Genomic DNA, 22,616 nt, shown 5'->3' on the forward strand with positions numbered 1-22,616 from the left:
AGCGCATTGTTGCACCCACATAGAAAAAGAAGGCCGTGTGCTCCATGGTTACTCTCTCACGTGGGTGTTAGCATATCATAATCTTTAGGACCAATAGTGTGAGTTTTCCACATTTGACTTATACGACCAACATTGTAAAATACCAGAAATTATACTGTCAACAACAACAACAACATTTATTTATATAGCACATTTTCATACAAACAGTAGCTCAAAGTGCTTTACATAATAAAGAATTGAAAAATAAAAGACACAATAAGAAAACAAAATAAATCAACATTAAATTAACATCGAATAAGAGTAAGGTTCAATGGCCGGAGGGACAGAAAAAACAAAAAAACTCCAGACGGCTGGAGAAAAAATAAAATCTGTAGGGATTCCAGACCATGAGACCACCCAGTCCCCTCTGGGCATTCTACCTAACATAAATGAAACAGTCCTCTTTGGATTTAGGATTCTCATGGAAGGACTTGATGGAGATGGTCACGTAGAGTTCTGCCTTTTAATCCATCCATCATTGTTGGATTTGTGTCAAATCAAGTCCCAACTTATCCAGGGGAGAAATTACCCGCAAGCATACACTACTTTTGATTTTCTGATCAGCCATTTTGTATTCAATTCTAACATTTTTCCTTCCTGCATGTAATGCTACATTTACATCCATTAATTTCATTTGCCACAAATGAAGCACACATGAATAAACATGAAGCACATTTGAAAGAGGGGCTGTTTAAAATTCTTAATCACAAAATGTAGAAATGGCTACTCACCAGGACAAGCCTTTATGAAACAGGCACGGCTGTCAAACAAGTTCTTCTCACACTGGCCTCCATCTTGCTCTTCTTTGATCACCTCTCGCTGCCGGAAAATTGAGCCAAGACCACAAGATTGACTGCAAGAGCTCCATTCAGTCCAAGCAGATACAATGCAGTCCACTGGAAAAAAAGAGAAAAGGATACATATGATGGAATTGACATATTGAAGCTGTACTAGAAGCCCTACATTTTAGCATATGAGCAATGGCTGGCAGGTGGCCATCTGCTTGTGTTAGATCTCACATTCACTTAATGGTGAAATCATTTTGGTTAGAAGTTCTAGATCCCATTGTTAAAAGGTTCCTTAGACATGTCAGCAACGTGAAGTAAAGTTGAAAGAATCCAATATAGTTAAATATGGTTGGCACATTATTAAAAAACAACTGAGGGATGATTACAGGGAAAACAGCAGGAAAAAAAGGAAAAAAGACCAATTGAGACCAAGTTGCCCTGCATTTTACTATATGCATGTTTGTTACTGTCTCTTTCTCACCTCCCAAGGTAAGTTGTTCGTTTACTATACCCTCTCATCCCCTCGTCTCTTTACCTCTTTCAATCGCTTCTTAGATGCTTGCCCTTTATTTGGAAATGTAGTGCTCCACTAATCTTTGTAGGACCACAATGTCTGACTAAAGGTAATTTCCATGTATGCTGACTGAGTTACTTGCAGAGGCGGGCAGTAACGAGTTACACTTACTCCGTTACATTTATTTGAGTAACTTTTTAAAAAAAATGTACTTCTAAGAGTAGTTTTACTGCACCATACTTTTACTTGAGTACATTTGTGAAGAATAAACGCTACTCTTACTCCGCTACATTGGACAACACTCGACTCGTTACTTTTTTCCATTTATACATTAAACTATATTTTTGCAAGAGAGAAGTTGCCGGTGGATCTACTGCATGACTGTTTCACCAATCAGACGTAGCCATGCAGTCACATGACCACACACAAACTTCCTGCGTCTTGCAGCCTGTGAGAGACTTTTTAGTCATGCGGGGTTCCTGTTCACTGCTAAACGGTCACAGCTTCACTGCAAGAACCTGATCATCGTTCCCAACCCTGCCTTTCATGTCTTTTATCCTCATGTCTTTTCTCCTTTTCTTTAATTTCCGCTTCTTTTTTGTGCTGACCCCTATATACATACTCCCGTCTCCGTGGGTCTTAATCACAAGCTGCAGGAAGCCAATAAATCAATTGAGAATGATCGGACCCACACATGCAGGTACAGCTCGCTCCAACTACCTCATTAACTCCCTGCGGTCGTGCAATTGTGCCCATGGAGAGTGACACGGCTCTATGGATTTGAAACTGGTCTTTGCCACGGACCCGCTACACCACAAAGTGCATATGCAGTGTTATAATGTCAGTGTACAGGATATCTCGTCACTGTAAGTAGTTTGCACTGTTCAAACATACACGTTACCTACTGTAGGTATTCTCTTCAAAAGCTTTGTTGGGAAAAACTTGAGATTTGGAACTTTGTGTTATTTGTGCATCTTTATTTTGTAAAGATGTGATTTATTTTTATTAATTTTTTTATTTTATTATTTGGAAATAGCAGAAATTGTACATTATTTTAGATTTTTGTCTGTCTTATTACAACATTTCTAAAAATTAAATAATTTATTATGTTCAAACAGTTACTCAGTACTTGAGTAGTCTTTTCACCAAGTACTTTTTTACTCTTACTTGAGTAAGTTTTTGGTGGACTACTTTTTACTTCTACTCGAGTAATATTATTTTGAAGTAACGCTACTCTTACTTGAGTACAATTTTTGGTTACTCTACCCAGCTCTGGTTACTTGCATTTTGTCATGACAAGGAATCATTAATAAGGCAAAAAGATTGTAAAATCTCTTGAAAGATTCAATAAAACAGGCCAGGACCTAGTCTAGACTGCCCAAATATGGCCTCACCCCAGGCGACCAGACCCCCCCAGCCACCACAGGCAGGCTAGAGTTGGTAACCTGGCTTTGTTGTTCTGACATACCGCAGTCCTTCTCATCAGATCTGTCCTGACAGTCACCCTGAAGGTCACATTTTCTGTCCTGATGAATGCACTCCCCGCTTCCACACATGAACTGCTTGGGAGAGCAGACGCCTGATGGTGTTGTGATCTGGCCAGGAGTCGTGAATCCTGGGGTTAGTCGGGATGGAGACACAGTGCCTGGAGGAACATGCAATTATAAGATAGCATATGAAGTGCCATTGACATCACTGCAAAGGTAACCATCACTGTGTAACGGCCGACCCCTTACCCAGACCGGCCACTACACTACCAAGACTTATTCCTTGGATACCTGAGATTTCTTGCTCTAATAACAAGCCGTACTCCTTACAAGTTTTTCCCAACATGATGAAATAACCAAAATACAGTAATAGATATGTAAAATCAAACACGGATATATTGTAATTGAAATGACAGACACATATTCAATTACATATATATATATATATATATATATATATATATATATACAGTGCATCCAGAAAGTATTCACAGCGCATCACATTTTTCCAAATTTTGTTATGTTACAGCCTTATTCCAAAATGGATTAAATTCATTTTTTTCCTCAGAATTCTACACACAACACCCCATAATGACAACGTGAAAAAAGTTTACTTGAGGTTTTTGCAAATTTATTAAAAATAAAACTGAGAAAGCACATGTACATAAGTATTCACAGCCTTTGCCATGAAGCTCAAAATTGAGCTCAGGTGCATCCTGTTTCCCCCGATCATCCTTGAGATGTTTCTGCAGCTTAACTGGAGTCCACCTGTGGTAAATTCAGTTGATTGTACATGATTTGGAAAGGCACACACCTGTCTATAGAAGGTCCCAGAGTTGACAGTTCATGTCAGAGCACAAACCAAGCATGAAGTCAAAGGAATTGCCTGTAGACCTTGTGTCTCGAGGCACAAATCTGGGGAAGGTTACAGAAAAATGTCTGCTGCTTTGAAGGTCCCAATGAGCACAGTGGCCTCCATCATCTGTAGGTGGAAGTTCGAAACCACCAGGACTCTTCCTAGAGCTGGCCGGACATCTAAACTGAGCGATCAGGGGAGAAGAGCCTTAGTCAGGGAGGTGACCAAGAACCCGATGGTCACTCTGTCAGAGCTCCAGAGGTCCTTTGTGGAGAGAGGAGAACCTTCCAGAAGGACAACCATCTCTGCAGCAATCCACCAATCAGGCCTGTATGGTAGAGTGGCCAGACGGAAGCCACTCCTTAGTAAAAGGCACATGGCAGTCAGCCTGGAGTCTGCCAAAAGGCACCTGAAGGACTCTCAGAACATGAGAAACAAAATTCTCTGGTCTGATGAGACAAAGATTGAACTCTGGTGTGAATGTCAGGCGTCACGTTGTCCAGCGTTAGTCACCATAGGCTCTGTCCTATCAAAAACATCACTATTTCCAATTTCCATGAAAAGTCATCACTATAAACCAAATGGAATAAGTAACATTAAAAATACTTTTTGGGTTAGCCCACATCTTCACTGTCCCTCCTCATCACATGTCTATACCACTTCAACCTCCTTTCCTGTTCTTTCTCAGATATCTCTCCCACTTTTGTTGTACCTTTGATAGATTCCTTTATGATGAAATCAATCCAACCAGCTCTGGAAGATCGTAGTGTTAATAAGTCATGTTATTTTCTAACCCTCTTAGTCCTGAACAGGGTCACAGGGGGATGCTGATGCCTATCCCATCCCAGCTAGCAGAGGATGCAAGAAATGACCAAATCCTAGACAGGGTGTTGGTCCATTGGTGGGCGAACATACAAACACACACACACACACACACACACACACATTTACACATCCACAATACCCCTTCTCCCCCCAAACCACACATCAGGGCCAGTTTAGCATTGCCAATCCATCTAATCTGCAAGTTTTTAGACTGTGGTTGGAAACCACAGCACCTGCAGGAAACTCATGCAGACATGGGGAGAACATGCAAAAACCACACATGAAGGACCCAGGATGCAAACCTTGGTTACTGCAAGGCAGCAGAGTTACAACTGTGCCACCATGCCGTCCAATCTTAATAAGTTAAAATCAGTTTCAATTTTACACAGACACACATGGACACACATATAGATACCCTGCTAAAATCAACTTTTTTCATTTTGTTTTTTTTAAGAATCAGAATCTGAACCTAATGGCATATTTTTGACCCCATCACCAAACCTCCACTTACGTGGAAGTAAAAAGGGGGAAAAATACAAGATATGATTATAAAAACAATTCTCTAATGTTGGAGTGTTTGGTTCTTCATTGTCTGTTTCAATAGTTCTGTGTTTATAGGCTAGCAATAGGCTGCAAGGTAAAATAATTAATTTTGCAGGGATCTTGCTTTGGTTTGTCAAAAAAGAAGACGTCCGGCTCACCACAGTGTTGTTCATCAGATCCATCCATGCAGTCCCTTTGCCCATCACACACAAGCACGGCATCCACACAGCCAAATGCTCGACACTGAAACTCGTCCTGAGCACAAAGCATTCTGGGTAGAGGTGGCATACTCTCCATAGTCAGATCAGCTCCTGCAAGATGGAAGATTAACTAAACAAAATCGTGTAATCCGTAACATCGATAAACTGTCTCCCAAGACACACTTCCTATCATATTAAATTTTGAATCACAATAGTCACACCAGACTAGATCTCGATTTCACAGTCAAGTCTATTGGGTTTCTTAAGCAGGGTCACTGAGTAAGTGACTTTCCTTCAAAGTTATTGAGAGAAAATAATTTTGCACTAGTCAGTGTGAAATCAGCCACTGGTTTTCAGAGGAAAATGAGACAGTGTAATGCGATGAAGTTAAATTCAAGAGTGACGTCTTATGTATCTCCCACTCACAAGCATTTTGCAAACTTTCCTGTCATGGTTTGGGCCTGAAAAAAACACCTCCTTAGATATTCCTCAGACTGGATATACTTTGTACTCAGTAGATGGAAGGAATATTTCTCAGTAAATTAATACGCAACAGTTGGTTTCTTTGACACATAAAGCCAACCTGCGAATTACTGAACAAACAATAGAAAAAACAACCCTACTAAAATATACACCATAATTAGAAAAAAAATAAAACTTGAATAATGATAAGAGAGCAGTGACAGTGAGGTGTGCAGTATGTACAGCATTGCTCATAATGGACATCAGCTTTGTCCTTCACTGCTACCTCCAGCCAGTCCAGAAGACCTCCCATAACTGAGCCTGCTTTCTTAATTATCTTGTGGATTTGGTGGGCCTCTCTCAAAGTAATGTTACCTGCCTAGCACATCACAAAGTAAAATATTGCACTGGCCATCACAGGGTTGTAGAATGAATAAAAGATGTCAATACTCGCATTAAAAGAACACAAACTTGTAAGTAAAAAGCATCTGTTCTGTCCTTTCCACAAGGAATTACTTCAAGAAATTCTAAGGTGTGGCAGACCCTACCTTCAAAGAAACTAGGGCATACATGATTATTAAAGGACAAAGACACTCCGGACCCCTCAACTTCCTGTAATAGTGTGAATCTATCTATCTATCTATCTATCTATCTATCTATCTATCTATCTATCTATCTATCTATCTATCTATCTATCTATCTATCTATCTATCTATCTATCTATCTATCTATCTATCTATCATAATAACAACAAATAACAGCCACTCCTGTCAATAGGAGGCCAGTAGGTGACGGTAAGATAAGCTCAGACCTGCTCAGATTGTACCTCAGGTTTAAATGTAAAGTCGTTAACATTTGAATAGAGAAAGTCCAGCATGTGCACATGAATGGAACTTGCTTATAGACATTAGTTTCCTTGTTATTATTATTATTATTATTATTGTTATTATTGTTATTATTATTCGGTCTCTTGGTCTGGAATCCCTGCAGATTTTATTTTTTTCTCCAGCCGTCTGGAGTTTATTTTTTGTTTTTTCTGTCCACCCTGGCCATCGGACCTTACTTATGCTAATTAATGTTGACTTATTTTTATTTTTTATTGTGTCTTCTATTTTTCTATTCTTCATTTTGTAAAGCACTTTGAGCTACATTTTTGTATGAAAATGTGCAATATAAGCAAATGTTGTTGTTGTTTGAAGTTATTAGCACTCAGAATGATTCATCATTAAGAAGTTGGTAACATTTCTGTTGATGATGTGGAATGGAATTTAAAATCTATTGCTAGCTTCTGTATGAAAATCTGCATGTTCTCTGTGTGGCTAGGTATTATTATTAACAGAAGTGTGCTTACAAGAGTAGGGCTGCCAGCTGTGGAATGCAGCTCTCAGCCACTCCCCGGCTTGTCTCAAGAGGTGTCTGGTTATTGTCCAAGTAAGATGCCAAACATGTGACCAGTTTTCTGATAAGCTTCATTCCAAATATAAGACTAGAAATTATGCTTTCTGTTGTAATCAACAAATTTTGTAAAGAATGCTCTGTGGCCTTGGATGGAACTGCTCTATTTCTTTTCTAACCATTCTCTTTGAAGATTTTGTTATAAATGCAGCTGAACTCCCTTGTCGGGGCCTTCCTTGCATTTTCTCTCTGTAAGGAAAAGCCGCTCTGCTCACCAAGAAGTCAGAAATAAAAGATTCTGCTTATTAGAATTGGTGTCTGCCTGCTATTTGTTTGAACCTTCGTCCACAATGACTAAGCCAGGATGATGTAACTTATGTCCCCTAGGTGGTGATAATATGGAATGAATTTGGGTGGCCCTTAGATGTGCATGTGTGACAGCACTGCAGTCTATGATTTTTTTGTTATTGCTATTTGACACCGTTGTGTGTCTGTTTATTGTTGCTTTGTCTACACCATTATTAAAAGAGTCAACCCTGTTGGCACCCCAACATTTTTGGGCTTGTGTCACATCTCACTCGACCACAAAAGATACATAGATTGATAGACAGATAAACAAATAAATAAATAGTTCAATTAATAAATATCCACCAAGGGATAACACAGAATACAATCACTGCGTACTTGCTGAGCATCCACTGAACATCCGTAACTAATCGATTTCATTATCTTATTTCTTCACAAGAATCCATTCAGGCTCTAGGACAGAAGACTTTTTGCCAGCACTTAATAGTATATTTTATTGGTGTTTTCAAGAGCACTAAAGAAATTAAACTTTACTCTTAAAGATTCACTAATTGAACTGTACAGTCTTATAACAATGAAACACAGATATAGGGAGGACAAATTCATCCATCCATCCATCCATCCATTTTCTAACCCGCTGAATCCGAATACTGGGTCACGGGGGTCTGCAGGAGCCAATCCCAGCCAACACAGGGCACAAGGCAGGAACCAATCCAGGGCAGGGTGCCAACCCACCGCAGGACACACACAAACTAGGGCCAATTTAGAATCGCCAATCCACCTAACCTGCATGTCTTTGGATTGTGGGAGGAAACCGGACTGCCCGGAGGAAACCCACGCAGACACGGGGAGAACATGCAAACTCGAACCGGGTCTCCTTACTGCGAGGCAGCAGCGCTACCACTGCGCCACCGTGCCACCCCAGGACAAATTCAGTTTTCCTAATTGTGGAAAGTGAAATCAATTCTATGTTATAAAAGAAATAACTCAAAGCCATATTGATGCATTCTGAGGCACTTAATTTTAATAAGAAATATAAGAAATTTATTTTTCTCATCAATGAAGGGTAAAATGTATTTTCCCGTGTACACACTAGAAATGATCATTTGAAATGTTTTTTACAAGAACATTTGCACACAAGAAGAGGGCTGTCAGTGATGTAAGCTGTAATCTGATTGGCCATTATGTTGGCCAGATGAACAAGACTCCCATGTTCTATACTTTATAAATATAAAAATAATTTTTCTGACTTCAGAGTGCATCCTATACTGTATGGTACTCTCACCTGATGTTAAATAAAACTCTCCTAAAGCCTCAATGTCCATGTTGAGTTCTTCCACACAATCTTTAATGTCACTCCATTCATTGTGTACATTTTGTAAAGAAAGCTTTCCTACCTGGAGCAAATGTTACTCGACTTTGCAGATGGACACCTGGGCTGCCTGTAATCCCCTCCATGTGTGGAATGCCTGGTTGGCCTGTGGTTCTTGGATATATCTTGGCCGTTGTTAGGCGACTGGTTGTCCGGGTACCTTCAACAGCTGGTGTTCCATGAATCCCTGGTTCTTGACTTATACCCGGCTCACCTGTTGGTTTGCCTGACACGAACATAAAAGAAACTCTTGAAGTTAACATTTTGTTTGGGTGATATTAATCACTATCCTTTCCTGGAGTATAAACTTCAACAGCTTTGAACACCTTTGCAAAATTAGATCTAAATCATAATTTATTCTGACACAATACAGTATCTCTTATGGCACCCTCTTGATTAGCTTTACTGAATCACAAACACAAATAATTTTATTATGCAGGCATCCATGGGAATCACTATCATTAAGAAATAAGGTTCTGAATTTGAACCGCATAAGGCGCCAGATCTGAATGAAAGTAATAAATAATTCCTTTTTTATTTACCCTTTGTCTTAAATTCACTTGCATGGATCGCTGCAGCTTGTACGTGTAAGATATAATAATAATAATAATAATAATAATAATAATACATTTTTAATATAGCACTTCCCATGCTTAAGGTGTTTAATTATGCAAATGTTAAATGATAACATTCTCAATATCTCATTTATTAATGTATTTATTTACCCAAGAGGATTCCTCCAGTTACCACACACTGACTATGAGCCTGTGAATAAAGATGTGCCAAGCAGAACACCAGCCCAATATCCAAGTGAAAATTACTATATGCAATATTAGAACAAAAACATGTAAATAAAAATCAAACTGTTCTATGATTATTATGTTAACAGCGGTTTCATCCCAAACTGCAACAGACTGGCCAGGTTGGAATCCCACTTCTGCCACCACTTGTGATGCCTGCAATCTTGAACCTTCCCCTTGATATCGACAGTCGTAAATCAAGGTTGGAATTGGCAATAAGGATACATAACTGCTGAGGCAGGTGCAAAAGAGTGCTTTGTGCCTTTTTTATTAATAAGATCAGTGTTCAAAATATACTGTTGTATATGTCCATAGATAAATAAATCATTTATAACAAAATATATAATATAAAATATAATAAAATAAAAAGAAATTCCAAATTAAAATAGTGTTTTTTTTTTGGATTTTAAAATCAATTATAAATAATTCAGTAAACAGGTTAAAATTTGAGGTTAAAATATAATTAGGATCTGTCCAGTTAAACCAGGGGTGGTGAACTCCAGACCTGGAGGGCCGCAGTGGCTGCAGATTTTCATTCTAACCCTTTTCCTAATCAGTGACCAGTTTTCACTGCTAATTAACTTTTCCCCCATCACTTTAATAGCCCTGTTAGATGAATTCAGCCCTCTGAATTGAGTCCTTTCTTCATTAAATGACAGCCAAACAAAAATGAGATGTGAAACGAGCCAATAGATAGCCAGCTAAATTGGGGCTTCAAACAGCAACTTTCACTCCTACCAGTTTCTTAACTAGAATCCGATTTTTGCTGTTAATTAAACTCATTCTTTAATCGCATGACTTGTTGCTGCTCTCATTCTGCCACAGCAGACATTTCCAAAACTGTTGTTTTTCTATTTTTTCTAAGAACATTGTTAAAATGTTTTGGTGACCTGAGAGTTCAACCTTACTGAGACCATCACCTTTCTTTATTTTCAGATAATATGTGATGGGAACATATGAGCCAGTCAGGTGGCATCTTGTTTTGTGTCTCATTATTGTTTGGCTGCTAATTAAAGAAAAAGAAACAACTAAGGGGCCTGAGACAAGTTAATTATAAGAAGTAATTAGCAGAAAGAACTGGTCACTAACTAAGAAGATGGCAAGAATGAAAACTGGAGTTCGACACCCGTGAGTTAAACCATTACAGGCTCTGGTACTTCCTTCCTGAACTGATGTATCCTCAGCAGACCCGTTAAGGTCTTCTCAGCAAGAGGAGATGCCCACTGGCAAGCGTAATCATCCTTCAAATGTGGTTTGTGTTTCTGCCTCCATCCCCTGCTCTTCAGCGAGAAACACCATAAGGCCTGCTCCTTGTTCCCACTACCATCCCTTGGCCTTCCATTCCAACTCCTTAAGTGACACGCAGGAGCAACCTTGCCCTGTGAGAACCGTCCGCATGTTCCTTTATGGAGTACTGTCCGACCTCTTGCCTCGACACTATCACACCAGCTTTGCCACAATCATTTTTTTTCTCTCCTTTAAACCTTGGTCTCTCTCATTTTAATCTCTCCCCCTTTTTCATTTTCAGGCTCTTTTACACCCGATGAAAATGTCTAATTACACACCCCAGAGTGCTAACGAGGAAATCGGCTGAACTGCAGGTATTTGCACTTGAATACGAGTTCACCTAATTCCCTCATCAATAATCTGGAGCCACTTGTCCACACTACCACACTAAACAAATGCATTTGATTACAGACCTCTGAAGAAAAAAACAGGCATTTGAAAAGTTTCTGACTTTACAGAAGAGGCAGGTAAATTTACATAAATGACTTTTATTTTCAGGGTTTGGGGGCCTAAGAAGTTTGGGCTATGCCACTGATTGAAAGGCATAATTACAATAAAGTCAACGAATAAAACTGAATATATATATATATATACTGTATATATATATATATATATATATATATATATATATATATATATGTGGACTTGACCCGGACACAGACAGGCGGACATGTTGTTTCAACCACCACACGTTTTATTTACAATATTTACAATAGTTTCAATAGTCACACAGACCCAAATAATGGTCACTCAGACCCAGTCAGTGCACACCTTCACCCCTACACAGTCCTGGCCACAAATGCCTCTCTTCGGGCCGCCTCCACACCTCCTCTGTGCTTCATCCTGCCTCCTCCCGACTCCAGCCTTGAATGAATGGAGACGGCCCCTTTTATCCTGTCCCCGGATGAGCACCAGGTGTTCCCGGCATTCCTCCCTTGGCCACGCCCCAGCATGGCGGAAGTTCCGGCTGTCCTCCTGGCAGCTCTCCGGGTGTCTTCCAAAGTCTTCCCCCCAGCACTTCCTGGTGTGGCGGAAGTGCTGGGGCAACAGGTCCCCAAGGCACTGGGGCACCTCCTGGCGGTGACCACGGGCCCCTACACGGTGGGGCTTCCATGACCTGTACCCGTGGCCCCCAAAACAACAAGGAAGGCAGCCCCCACATGATCCCAGATGGGCACACGCCCACTTCCGGTCTTCCAAGGCATCCCGGCTGGGTCATCACCCCTGGCATCCACGACAATATATATATATATATATATATGCAAAATATTTACCGGGGACAAAAAAAGATTGCAGCTCTCTGTTTATATATATATATATATATATATATATATATATATATATATATATATATATATATATATATATATATATATATATATATATATATGCACACACACACACACATATATACTCAGCAAAAAAAGAAACGTCCCGTTTTCAGGACTGTGTATTTCAACAATAATGTTTTAAAAATCCAAATAACTTTCCAGATCTTCATTGTAAAGGGTTTAAACAATGTTTTCCATGCATGTTCAATTAACCATAATCAATGAATTAACATGCACCTGTGGAATGGTCGTTAAGACCTTAACAGCTTACAGAAAGTAGGCATTTAAGGTCACAATTCTAAAAACGCAGGACACTAAAGAGACTTGTCTACCGACTGTGAAAGATGCCCAGGGTCCCTGCTCATCTGCGTGAACATGCATTAGGCATGCTGCAGGGAGGCATGAGGACTGCTGATGTAGCTAGGCAATAAATTGCCATGTCCGCACTGTGAGACGCCTAAGACAGCGCTACAGGGAGACAGGAAGGACAGCTGATCATCCTCGCAGTGGAAGACCACGTGTAACAACACCTGCACAGGATCGGTACATCCGAATATCACACCTGCGTGACAGGTACAGGATGGCCACAACAACTGCCCGAGTCACACCAGGAACACACAATCCCTCCATCAGTGCTCAGACTGTCCGCAATAGGCTGAGAGAGGCTGGACTGAGGGCTTGTAGGCCTGTTGGAAGGCAGATCCTTACCAGACATCACCAGCAACAACGCCGCCTATGGGCACAAACCCACCTTCGCTGGACCAGACAGGAGTGGCAAAAAGTGCTCTTCACTGATGAGTCACGGTTTTGTCTCACCAGGGGTGATGGACGGATTTGTGTTTATCGTCGAAGGAATGAGCGTTACACCGAGGCCTGTACCCTGGAGCGGGATCGATTTGGATCGATGGCTGGGGTCATTCTCCCCAGAAACGTCCAGAAACTTGCAGGTGCCTTGGTGGAAGAGTGGGGTAACATCTCACAGCAAGAACTGACAAATCTGGTCCAGTCCATGAGGAGGAGATGCACTGCAGTACTTCAAGCAGCTGGTGGCCACACCAGATACTGACGGGTACTTTTGATTTTGAGCCTCCCTTCATTCAGGGACACATTGTGAAACATTTTTAGTTTATGTCTTATGGTGTTGACTCTTTTAGTGTTCATACAAATATTTACACATTAAGTTTACTGAAAGTCAAAGCAGTTGAAAGTCAGAGGACGTTTCTTTTTTTGCTGAGTATATATATATATATATATACACATATATATTACATATATTATATATAATATACAGTATATATAGTTGTTGTAATGTAAGATTTTGCATATAACTTGATAAATATTTTGTATATCTTTATTTGTATTTTAGCAAAGCAATGTAATTTAGTGTTACATTAGTGAGCATTCATGACTACCCCCCCCACCCCCCTTACGACTGAGTCTCTTTGAATTTTACGACACAGTTGGGCGGATGTGCCTTAAACCAGTTTGGTGAATGTTTCTCTGCTAAAGTCTCTCCCTTCAACTCACGCAAAAAAGCCAGGCTGCCTAACTGCTAAGCTCTACCTTAACATATGGTTTTGGAGGGCAGGTGTGAAGGCGTTCTATTCCCCCATTGGTCTGAAGTAAGGCTGTTTGGAATTGGCTTGTCTCAGAAGCCTTTAAGTACTATGACGCCCTATTGGCTGAACAGAACATCTATAAATTTACTTGCTTTACCTCACACTCTTTCTCTCTTACTAACATCTGATGAAGAAGCATCTCTTATCAAACTGATAAACTGAAAGGACAACACAATGGAGAGCGCAGCTCGGCAGCCATATTGAACAGACATGTGGCTGAAAGAAGACCACAAATGAACTAGAGACATTTTTAAGTAACTAACAAGTCTGTGTGCTGCCTGAAACTACACATCACCATTTATTAGGTTGTATGGTTGCCAGTATTCAAATGTACTTTGCATATTGTTATTATTTATAAATATTACCAATATTACATTGTTTAAATTGTAATGTAACTCCTGCTTGTCTTTTACTATACCTAATTGCCTGAGGTTATAGATATAGAAGGGAAGCTGGGGAGAAGTTATATGCTATAATACCTTATAAACAGTGGTAAGTCTGTAGGATTTGAGGTGTTCTGACAGAGCCTACATCTTAATAATACAAAGGGGAAAGTAGAGCAATATAATACTCTAACAAGACAAAACAATAATATATATAATTTATGTATATTTTTATATATTAATTATTGTAGTATTTCTCTTCCTATTTGCTTTTTTCTTCTTATTATTATTACAGTGTGCTTCAGTGCAGCAATCATAACTTGCTTGTCTTTTTCCATATGAACAACTGCAAACCTACTTTTGCCCACTCATGTGCATCAGTAAATCACTCTTCAGGCTCATCATCTGAGGTACTGTATGTACTACCACCACGGGTAGAGAGGGGGTGAGGCATTTTATCATTATATACATGGTATATGCAATTAAACAAAAGAACTTACCCTAAAATAGTTTATTTGTAATATTCAAAGATTAATTATTACTGTTATTAAATAATAACGAAGGACAAAAAAGAAATTCACTGTATTGAATTTGTTCTCCAACTTACCCAGTGGTGGCTTTGTTAAGGTGACAGGGCGTGTGACTAGTTTTGCTTCGCTTGATTTGCTCTGTGGAGTTGATTGCCTTGGCAGTAAAGACCAAGGAGGAGACACTGACCCAAGATCGACTGGCACAGGAGTTGGTGTAGCTGTAGTCTCTGAGAATGAAGCAATTGCAAATCCATTAGTGATAGAATTTGGGCCAGTAAATATGAAGTTTTGACAGGAACAAGAGCCTTTGCTCTGAATCTTTTTGTGAGGTCACATGACCATAGATCTGTCTGGCTATGGCTCTAAAGCAGCAGTCTAGACTAAGTGGTTCTTAAACTTTTTCTTTTTTCATGACTCAATTTTGCCTTATTGGTGTTGTCGAGACCCAGAATCAACACCAATTGTCATCCTCTTTCCACCTGGAGAACATTCAGCATGACGGTTGCCCTTGAAGAATTGTTGATGCAGGCCGTAATGACGCAAAGCCATTTATTTTAACTGCCCACAGATACCCATCGCTAGACATTCTGCAAACCGTACGCAACCCTTTCCCATTAAGAACTATTATGAATCACGACCAAAAATTCAGACAACAAGCGACCCAAAGGAGGTCAAAGTGAGAACCCACGTCCTAGACCATATCATGAGGTGAATGTTGATGTTAAATTTTTGCAGATGCATAATGGATTGAAAAAGGTTTGGGAGTGGGTTCACTACGGTGTGGACTATGGCCGGCAACTTATCCCGGCCAATACCCCCAAGCCGCCAGATGGAGCCCTCCCTGCGACGTAGAGATGCCCTGAATTCCAGCAGGGCATCATGGACTTTGGAGTTTTAATGCACAGCCCTGCTGGATAACGTCGGGGCCTCCAGGGGACTATGCAGGGAGGCCCAGAGATGTATATTTTCCATAGAGCCGAGAAGTACGTCCCAGTCATGGGGACAGAAGAAATGATGTATTCCCGGGTTGAAGAAAAGGTGTTTTACCCAACCCGGAAGTGTTAATATAGTCACATGGACTGAGGGACAGAAACACTTCTGGGTCAAGAAGTATAAAAGGACTGTGGGAGATCCCAGCAGTGAACCAAGTTGGGAGGAAGGGTGACTGAGCTGCTGGGAGGTGTGGAGGATTTATTATTGAGAATTGTGATTATTGTTATTGTGTATTGTTTATTGTAGTATAGTGGAGGTGGAGGTGCTTGTGCACTTATTTGTAATAAATAAAGTCAACATTTGGACTTTTATCTGGTGTCTGGCGTCTGGTCGGAGGGTTCAAGGGGACGACAGCGCCCCCTATCTGTCACAACGGCTAAGTAAATTCAGCACACACAGAATAGGGATGGGGCATCAGACGTAATTACATTTGGATTGATATTTGCACCTTGTACAGTAATCATGAAATAATGTAGGGTTCAAACCTGGCACATCTGTTCTTGATGGTTGCCTGTTTTGTTTGGTGGATGAACCCTCACCATGATACTGGCTATACCACTCTGCCAGTTGACATCTAGGTATGCCATCTAGGTATGCCAACACAGGGCACAAGGCAGGAGTATGCCCAAGTTAACATTGATGACATGGTTTGCACAGAAAATCGGGTAAAAGAATTTCTCAAAAACATACCCAAGGAGCAGCCAAGGATTTCAACACGCAAAAAAAAGTTCCTTTTGTATTCCACAGGCATTATGCGTAAGAACCGAGCAAAGATGATCCTGTGCAGCATGGACGTCGTTGGAATAATGCTTGACACTTGTGCCTCCAACATCTGTCAAACGAGAAAGGCAAGTAAGTAAATAAATACATATCACATTTTCATATTGTCAATTATTATATTCTGAATTCATAATGTGTCATGGTTTACCATATACACTCGTGTATAAGTCGGGTCTTGAAACCCAAAAAATCGATCATAAGATCAGACCCCGACTTCTACGGCCATTCAAAAATACACTTACATTTTTTTTAACACCTTCTTGCTTTCTTCAATCTCACATCAGTTTCTCAGATGCATCGAATTTTGTTGCAGCAGCGCTATAACTACTTGCATGCACCTCACTTCTGATTCAATCCAAGCAGACATGCACATTGTACATTCACACAGCAAGCTGCCATACGTCTGCCTGAGACAGGCTCCAGCCTGTCCTGCTTAATTTGTGCCACAGCTGCACTCGAATACACATCTGTCTCAGACAACATGCAACCTGTCCTGGCCCACTTGGCTGATGCCTCTTAGCAGTTCACTAATATAGTAAAACTGCTAGGGAGTCTTGAGGTTGTCTTCTGTCCCGAACACCACATACAGCTAATATTATATAAACGAAAGACCTGTGTGTGTATGGAGTCATCTGCTCTGCTCTGCTCACGCTCAACTACAGAAACTAGATGGTGCTTGCATGGACCTCACTTCAAACTATGTAAGACCCGTGGGCAGCAAACGCCACAGCGCAATAACGATGCTGTGCTAATGACGCAAACGTCAAAATGAAATAAATACCGCATCTCAACAACGTGCAAGTGAAACATCTCAGCAATGGAGGGCAAGGCTTGAAGTGTTCACTAAAAACACTGTCTATCTGAAAGTATTTTCTCAAGACAAAGATTAATAGGACTCATATACCTGCGAAATAGCCAAGATATGGCATCACCAGTGTCTTACTAATGAATGCCAGTGGGGCAGCAAGCACAGGTGGGTCCATGTCCTCTGCACTGGGCCATTCTTAAGAGTTAGCTGACACCTCTCCAAGTTGATGAACAAAGTAAAACTGCTAGGCTGTCTTCAGGCTGTTTTTTGTCCCAAAGACCACACACAGCTATTAGGTAACCACCTAAATAATCAAATTGCAATTCAGAACTAAGAATATAATACTGTTCTCCCATCTACACCCTGTCAAATAAGTGAACCAGCTCTGTCGTGATGCAACGTCAGAGGCTTTGCCTCAAGCGCTGACATTTGAGGCTCAATCCCCATAAGGTGATGAAAAAGTGCCCACACCTGATGAGCCCCTATAAGGGTGAAGCTCTTGGTGTGCACTATTTGTATTATTTAGTAGATACTGTATCACATATCTGTGATCTTCTTCTTGCAACTAAGAGGGTGTGGCGGATGTTTGCCAACTGGCTGGCCAACCACAAGTGTTACCTAGTAGGTACCCACCTAATAATTAGATTGTGATTCAGAACTAAGAATGTAATATATATATATATATATATATATATATATATATATATATATATATATATATATATATATATATATTAGCTGAAATACTTGCAGTTGCCAAGGTGTATTTGTAAAATTGGTTAAGGAAAGAAAGCAAAAGTTTATGTGCTTTTTAAATGGTGACCCTGTTGTTACTGCTAGCTGTCATGTTCATCAATTCATTATCCACACTGCCTCTCTATCAATGTCTCTGCTAAAGCCATAAATGCTGTCATGCTTGACTCTTCCTTTTAGTTCATAGTCTGTTCGGATGTTTTACTTACTCCGTGGCTCTGGAGTGCAAACTGTAGCACACAGTTAAATATATATATATATATATATAATATATATATATATATATATATTTACTGTATATAGACATAGAGATACAAAATGGTAATAATGTACATTGCAAAATATTAAATATTTTATAACTTATTTTAAAAACATATTAATCCAGACAGTAATATCCACTTTAGTAAAAAGATGTGTCTGCCTACGTGTCAGTCACGTTGCTGTGTCTTTGTCATTCCAACAAATGCCATACCAAATAGTATATAACAAAGACACATGCATTGCATTTGTCATTCCAGCAGATGTCTGTGATGCATCATGCATCCATTATCCAACCCACTATACTGTATCCTAACTACAGGGTCATGGGGGTCTGCTGGAGCCAATCCCTGCCAACACAGGGCACAAGGCAGGAAACAAACCCCAGGCAGGGCGCCAGCCTACCACAGGGTGCACACACACACACCAAGCACACACTAGGGACAATTTAGAATCGCCAGTCCACCTAATCTGCTTGTCTTTGGACTGTGTGAGGAAACCAGAGTACCCGGAAGAAACCCACGCAGACACGGGGAGAACATGCAAACTCCACACAGGGAGGACCCGGGAAGCGAACCCAGGTCTCCTAACTGTGAGGCAGCAGCGCTACCCACTGCACCACCGTGCCGCCCAATGCACCATCTGTTGGAATAAATGTACAATTTATTTTATTACTCCATGATTTACAAAATACATTTCAATAAATGGTGGACTGCAAACATTAACATTGCGGTCTATGTTGATTACTTCTAAGACAGGTAGCACTGCTAGTCCACCTCAATTAAAGGATAAGTGCCTGTGTGTCTGATTGCGTGTCTCTTTGGTTGCTGTGTTTCTGACATTCCAACAGATGGTGCATCACAAACATTTGTAGTGATAAAATGCTCTGCGTTTGCCATTCCAGCAAATTGTGCATCACAAACATTAACACTGCTTTTACAAATCCCATACCAAATGGCATATAAAAGAAAGATAAGCATTGCATTTGCCATTCAATAATATATTTTATATATAATGTATTTTATTACTGCAAATGCTTGTGATCTGTTGGGATGACAAATGCAGTGCATTTTATTAGTACATGCATTAATAAACAGTTGGTGTATTGCAAATGTTAATACTAAGGTCTATGTTGAATACTTAGATTTCAACCCCTCTTAGACAGACAGCACAGCTACTCTACCTTAATAAAGGTGTAAGTGTGTGTCTGTTCACCTATCATTCCAAATGATTTTGCTTTACCAAACATTTTTAGTAACAAAATGTCCTGCATTTGTCATTCCAACAGATGCCACATTACAAACATTAACATTACTTTTACCAATCCCAAAGCAAGTGGCCTATAACAGAGACACTGTTAACTCTGAGCTTCATATTGATTGCTTAGATGTGAAACCATCTTAGATGACTAGCACAGCTAGTATGTTATATAAAAATATATTTTAGATACTTTTCATTGTTGTACAAATAGGAGTAAGATATTTTCAGTGTGACTTCAATTTACCTGTGGATGGTCTGGCTGCTCATTGCCTTCTGTATAATTTTGGAAGTTCACTCCATCCAAGCTGTATTCCAGTCTGTACCTGAGGGCCATACTGTTTGAATGTGTGCTTCCTTGTGTGACAATTCCTGAGATAAATGTGGGCTGTAAAAAGTCCACTTGAAAATAAGGATGGGAATCATCAGGTAGAGGACTCCACCCAGGCTCCATATTTAAGCTGTGTGTTGAAACAAATAAATGCTTATTAATGCTGTTTAAATTGAATTACGTCTAAACCAGATTGATGTAAAACCAAACTTGCTAAAATTAAGCATAAAAGGAAGACAAAGAAGGACAGATCCGATGTGGCTACAGAGCTTAGAAGTAAAAGTACAAACAGTAAGTACAGTGAGTGACAGAATTATCAGGATTTATGGGACCAAAAATAGAATATAGTAAATTAACAAAATGATCGCCTTAACAAGATTAAGTACATGGTACCAATATTCCAGTTAAAATAAAAAATACAAAAGCAAGATGGTAAGAAGTAAACTTTTTATGGAGGAGGCTCAGGTTTTCAAACTTAGTGAAGTTACACTAGGCTGAGACCAAGTAGAAGCTGCACAACACCTCTGTGCTTGATAAGAATCAAGAGATGGATGAGCAAAAAATATTTGTTAGGAACAGGCATGGTCAAAAAATAAAGCGAAAAATGAAACTGAGCACCAAAACCAGAACGTAAACCTAAATCAAAGCCAGGAGGACAAAGTCTAATTCCAAAGAATAAGAATCACATGCAGGAATTTTTACTTTCAAGAAGTGTCTCTGCAAACTTGGATGTTAACACATCTGAAATTCCTGGTTATAAAGTGTGACATCACGCTGCATGCCATTAACCACCCATGGTCGTGTCTATTTATTTGGATTTTCTGAAGGCATTTAATACATACCATATACAAGATTAATAATGATCATCCTAAAAGAAGTGGAAGTTCAGGAAGTAGTGTGTTACAGGCTGAGGGTTATGGTGAGGGCAGCCTTATCAGAATTGGTTGATGTTACAGTATAAGTAGTGTCCCTCAGGGGTCACTGCTAGGGCAGCTTCTACCTTTAATATTGTGAGCAGGGGGTCTGAATGCACCCCTAGAGGATACAGACGCTCCTCTAACAAACGCTGAAAGACTACCTTCACATTGCTCCCTTACTTGCTGGGCTTACTTGCGGCTGCTCTGTTGCCCGATACGCTTCCCGCGCGGTACTTCACATATTTAAAAGCCCAAACAGCACCTATTGGTTTTGGATTGATTGCTTCTCTCTCTCTCTGACATTCTCTGCACCTGACGCGCACTCCTTTGAAGAGGAAGATATGTTTGCATTCTTTTAATTGTGAGACAGAACTGTCATCTCTGTCTTGTCATGGAGCACAGTTTAAACGTTTGAAAAAGAGACCAATGTTCGTTTGCAGTGTTTGAATAAAGTTTCTGTCTCTACAACCTCCCGCAGGGACGTTCTTAGGCATACGTGAACTACACATCCGCGTAGGGCCCCGACCGTGATGGTGGGCACCCGGCCTGGCCCCGACTTACAATATTTTTTTTTGTGTTGTCGGGCTGCCTGGGGCCCCTGTCATGCCCCTGGCACTGCAGCCATCTGTGCCAGTCCCTCACGTAGTGTGTCACGATACTCTCCTCACCCTAAATTTTATCATTCTTTTCCGGACATTTTATTTGAACACCTTTCTGAGCTGGGGGAGGGGAGCTCGGACCCCCCCCTCCAACCAGGGCCTGCACATCTGAAGCCTGCACATTTCTGAATCACGTAGGGACCCCAAACTGCTAAGAACGGCCCTGCCTCCTGTGTTTCTGTGCAAATCTGTGACCCAAGCGTGACAATATATATATTTGATCTGGATAGAAATATGAACAACAAGCTGGTTAAGTTTGCAGATGATACCAAACTAGGTGGACTGACAGAGAATCCATTGAACAATTACAGTAGGATTTGAACAATGTAAAGGTTTGGGCAGGTGTGTGGCTAAAGACATTTAATGTAAGTAAATGTAAAACAAAACACTTATGAAGTAAGAATTATAGGTTTGAATTCTTAGTTGGAGAAAGGTCAGAAACTTGAAAGTTCACTTTATAAGAATGACCAAGGAGTTGTCATGAACTTGTCAGACTTATCAACTTCCAGACAAATTCAGTCAAAAAGGCTAACAGAATGTCAGGTTATAAAGCACCTTAATGTGTGGAGTAAAACTCCAAGGAGGTGACGCTCAAACTTTATAAGACGCTGATGAGGCCTCATCTGGAGTCCTGTGTGCAGTTTTGGTCTGAGCTCCAAAACACATAACGGGGCTAGTGAAAGAAACGTTGGGCCAATTCCAGGCTTAGCACCTTGATAAGTGGAGTACGAGTCAAAGGAGGTTATTCTGAAGCTTTATAACACACTAGCGAGGCCTCATCTGGTGTCCTGTTTGCAGTTTTGGTCTCCAGGCTACAAAAAGGACAAAACAGCACTAGAGAAGGTCCAGAGAAGAGCAACTGGGCTGATTCCAGGGCTACAGAAGATGAGTTAGAAAGTCTTCTTAGTTTAAGCAAAAGATTAAGAGGAATTATGGATGGAATTAGTTCAATGGATCGAGACTGTGACTTTCAAATTCATCAAAAACAAGGGGACAGAGTTGGAAACTTGTAAAATGAACATTTCACACAAACATTAAGTTTTTCTTCATACAGAGAACAACAGACACATGGGATAAGTTGCCAAGTAGTGTGGTAGACAGTAGAACTCGACTTGGTTCTATT

At 40.3% G+C, this 22,616-nt stretch overlaps 1 protein-coding gene across 1 annotated transcript in view; it reads right to left on the reverse strand.

Moving 5' to 3' along the window:
* Positions 1-22,616, reverse strand: part of scospondin (subcommissural organ spondin) — a 417,078-nt gene that overhangs the window by 216,768 nt on the left and 177,694 nt on the right. Inside the window, exons 45-50 of the mRNA XM_039754138.1 lie at positions 16,421-16,562; positions 14,815-14,964; positions 8,813-9,013; positions 5,211-5,363; positions 2,810-2,986; positions 771-935 (exon numbers count right to left, since the gene is read on the reverse strand). Coding sequence (XP_039610072.1) covers positions 771-935; positions 2,810-2,986; positions 5,211-5,363; positions 8,813-9,013; positions 14,815-14,964; positions 16,421-16,562 — 988 coding nt within the window. The remainder of the gene's footprint in view (positions 1-770; positions 936-2,809; positions 2,987-5,210; positions 5,364-8,812; positions 9,014-14,814; positions 14,965-16,420; positions 16,563-22,616) is intronic.

This window comes from Polypterus senegalus, chromosome 5 (genome assembly GCF_016835505.1).
Source record: "Polypterus senegalus isolate Bchr_013 chromosome 5, ASM1683550v1, whole genome shotgun sequence".
Lineage (NCBI taxonomy): Eukaryota > Metazoa > Chordata > Cladistia > Polypteriformes > Polypteridae > Polypterus > Polypterus senegalus.